This window comes from Parus major, chromosome 8 (assembly GCF_001522545.3).
Source record: "Parus major isolate Abel chromosome 8, Parus_major1.1, whole genome shotgun sequence".
Classification (NCBI taxonomy): domain Eukaryota; kingdom Metazoa; phylum Chordata; class Aves; order Passeriformes; family Paridae; genus Parus; species Parus major.
The window spans coordinates 14,042,527-14,046,615 of record NC_031777.1 but is presented as its reverse complement, the minus strand read 5'-3'; the positions used below and the strand labels follow the sequence as shown (position 1 = coordinate 14,046,615).

Here is a 4,089-nt window from a genome sequence, read left to right as displayed (position 1 = left end):
CACTCTGAAGATCAAACCTGTGTTGTAATCAGCATATGGAGGTGGAGGCTTATGGTGGTTGATACCAGATTTACACTACTTCACTTGCACTGGAGTTTGAAGTTCTATGAAGTGACTAAACATGTAATGATACCAGTAGGAAGACATAAGTTGTATTAATAAGGCTTAATAAGATTATTGAGCATAATCTGTATCATTATTCATATACACACATTTGCACATCTACAAATTGATACATGACAATGTAGCTCAACTTCAGATGTAGAACCTCCTTCTGTGAAACATCAAGCAGCAAACTTAATACCCTGTTGTAGCACTTCAGCAGAACGACAAAACCTTATCACTTAATGCTGATGACTGCATTAACAGAACAGTTTATTAATTTCCCTGCAAACCATGCCAGATTCTACTACTGAGAGCTATATCAAGGAGATAGCACAGATTTCACAAGAGACCACATCAATCCATGGAACTTTCCTTCTTGCTCCACTAGTTATTAAATTTTCAATACCACAGGCCTTAACTTAAAATTTAAAATGTGAACAATCCTACTGAATTTATACAGACTTAAAAATTAACCAAATATAATTCTGCAGAACGGAGTCCAGCACTACACAAATCACCTTCAGACTTAATGAACATACACGATACAGTTTGCATCTTACAGCTTACCTCAGTTTACATAAATTAATCTCATTTTTCTGCCACCTTTCACAACATTTGTAAAGTGCATTCCATGATATTTATATGTTACATTGGACCTACAATAAACAACATGATTTTTCATTTAATTATTAGATGACATGCTGTTCTCAGAATATAGCTGGGTGTTGTATGCCAAGTGCTAACAGCAAATAATACAGGTTCTTCCTGTTCTGGGAGAAACCAAATAGGAGTATCTTCTTATATGTTAACCTAGACTCCATTAAATAAAATGTATTAACATAACTATTAGTGGAACAAATATTCACTCTGTCATAATTTCTTGTATTTCTGACTTTGACTCCTTAAAACTCAAGCATCTAAAATCAAGAGTAGTTGAGGAGATGAATTGAAAATCTGAACAGTTTAGATATTTTATTACTGCTTATTACTATTAGACTTTGCTTTTTAAATTGGGAAAGGGAAGAACTGCTTAGGCAGATACCATTGCTTAACACTTCAGATACAGGAGCCCAGCCTAACACTTCTTGTTATGAGGTTTCCTGATGTCCATTATAGGGATTTAAGACTTTAAGAGTAAACGAACATTTTTCTTCCTACAGGCTGCAGTCTTCCAGAGTGCACTTTCTCATATAAATAGCTTGCTTGCTATGGATGTTCCTACTCTCCTAGTAAGAAGTTTAAACCATACCATGGACTGTAATAAAAAGATGGTTGTTAATTTGACCTTCCTTTACCAAAGGAACTACACACAGTACTATTAATACAGGTAGCAGAACTGCTACTCTTTGTTTCTTCCAAGCTACATTTCCATCTCTAGCTTTTACATTTGTGATACATTTGAATTAACGTTGCTCTTATTTGTTACCTTGGAAAATCCTCACAATTGACTTGTACCAAGTATAGCAAGAAAGCAATACAGCTGCAAAGTTTAAAGTATTGAAATGCAGTAGATCTCAAACTGAAGGAAAAAAAAGGGAGCTTTTCTCACAAAAACATTTGATCAGTTTGGTAATTTTATCAAGGATATATTTAGCCATGAGTGCTGTTGGAACTGATGAAATAATGGATCAATAAAAATCTCATGTTTTGAACCAAGTGCCCATTTGTCAATCATGGTCACAAAGTTATTCTGAAAAAAAATTGCAACTTTCAAGAGTCGAGGCAGCAGAACACAAAGTGGAGGTCTGGATGCACGAGAGAAGTTTATCAGAAAATGACAGGCATGTGTGAAACTATTCAAGGAAAAGTTAGAAGAGAAATAAAATATGTACTAGGTCATGGTATTGGCTAGTGTCAGAAAGTGGGATAAGGACACTGAGCAGACAAACAGCAGAACACAAGTCACACGGACATGCAAACAACAAAGGTCAGCATGGCCCAAACTGATGGACAGTTCATGGAAACAAAGTTAGGCTGTACTATATAGCAACTTCTCTGGAAGGCTACAACCAACCTAAGCTTAAAGAGACAAGAAGACTTGTAAAGAAAAACAGACAGTATCATAACATTCCTGATCTCTGTGCTGATATTGAGATTAAAAGTATCAGCAAAACTACTACAAAGGTTTGTAAACATGAAAGTTTGCAGAAATTTTCCTTTTTACAATGATTTTAATGTAAGAAGTTTATTTTGATACCTCTTTTTTAGGTTCTCATACTCATCTATTCTCAAAGCATTTAAGATTTTAAAAACCAAGGTATTTCACAAACATTCATCTTATAAAACACAAATTAATTGATGCTGTGTGATTCTGGTATATATTTTCCTGAGGATCTGAAACACTTCAAATAGTTTACAATTCCTCCCACCCACATCAAAAACCACCAATGTACAGTACATATTTTAAAGCAGGGAGATAGATTGTTGATGGGTCTAAGGTCTCAGAACAAGTGGCAGAGAACTAGGTTCAAGAGTTGTGACTCTAATGCTCTAAAAAATGCTAACAATTTAAGAGTTTGAGACCTCAGCTTTTACACCAAAACATAAACTTGCTTTAAAATGCCTAATGATACCAAGGATGGGGAAAGGGAGCAAGAAAGAAGAGTACATGTGGTGATTCAGAATGAAGAATCAGCAATTACCTCTCTATCTTACCTTACCTGCAGCTTTCAGACATGCTATTCCAGGCAGAAATACTCGGAAGAAATAGGAATACCCGATAAATGAACTGACCTACGTGCACACTCTTGTACTACAGTAAAAAAAAAAGCACAACATTCATAGGTATTCAAATGTTTTTAAAAGCCTGTATGAGAACATTTTCAAGACTATATATAGATACATCGATTCCACTGCATTTTGATCTGCCTTTAAGTTTAATCAGAGAAATTATTTTGTCAATTTCAGTGTTTACCACAGCACCGATATCGGCTTTCAATATATGACCGACCAGTTCCCACAGAATGTAGACAGTTCATATACATTATCAGGCATCTTTCTGAGGGACATGACCACAGGGGAAGATCCAGTGTAAATACAGTTATGCTGGCATAGGTGTTTTTGCTGGTATAGCTCGCCATGCCAATCTGTTATTAACTCTGCTGGAAAAAGCACCTGTGCGTGTAGAACTGGTTTTTTGGGACAAGGCTAGCTGGTATCTCCTGCTGAACCTGGCGTGGCTCTACCCTTTATAAGGATTATTTTCCTGTACTTACAGGGGTGACAACTCATTCCACCCTCTGCCTGACAGCCAATCTTGGCAGCTCGTCTCATGGCACTAAGAAAAAACCCCAAAAATCAACAAGAAAACAAAACAAAAAGAAACAACGTGGGTCAAAACCTACACCAAAGTTTCTCTGAAATATTAAAAGGTTTTCAAATCTATTAATTTTTTTAAATTTTATCTTTATTCCGTGTGGTTACCACATTTACAAGCTGTTCCTAGCACACACTGAGCAATCACACTGTACAAAGGGCCGCGGAGGGTGGATGGCCGCAGCCCGAGCGGCAGGAGGAGGTGCCTGGGAAAATCAACCCGCGGGCCGCGGGGGAGGCCCGGCCTCAGCCGCTCGGCCCGACCTCCGGGCGAGGGCGGCCGGGACAGGCCCGGCCCCGCCGGCGCGGGAGGAAACGCCCCTTCCTCCCCTCCCCTCCGGCGCGGCGGGTCCGCCCGCTGGCAGGGACTGCCAGGGAGCGGTAATTACCGACCCGGCGTTGCACAACCCCGCTACCGGCGCGGCCCGTCCTGCCCGCGGCGCGGGGCCGGGCGGCGCCGCCCCCTCCCGGCATCCCTCGCTCGGCTGCTCGGCTCGGCTGCGCTCGGTCGGCGGCTCCGCGCTGCTCTCGCTATGGCCGCCTACAGCAAGTTCCTCACCGCGCGGCACTCCGCCATCGCCGGGGCCGCCGCCGCCTGCGCGCTGCTCTGCCTGCTCAGCAAGTGGCGGGCGGCCGCGCAGCACGGGTGAGCGCGGGGCCCGGCCGGGC

General features: G+C 41.4%; 1 protein-coding gene across 2 annotated transcripts in view; it reads left to right on the top strand.

The window, feature by feature from the left end:
• Positions 1-3,579: 3,579 nt before the first annotated feature.
• ABCD3 (ATP binding cassette subfamily D member 3) overlaps positions 3,580-4,089 on the top strand; it is a 28,754-nt gene continuing 28,244 nt past the window's right edge. The window contains exon 1 of one of the 2 annotated variants that reach the window (XM_015636712.1): positions 3,580-4,066. In XM_015636712.1, the coding sequence (XP_015492198.1) occupies positions 3,595-4,066 (472 nt within the window). In that variant the 5' untranslated portion in view covers positions 3,580-3,594. The remainder of the gene's footprint in view (positions 4,067-4,089) is intronic. The other variant, XM_015636713.1, reaches the window with a different exon arrangement.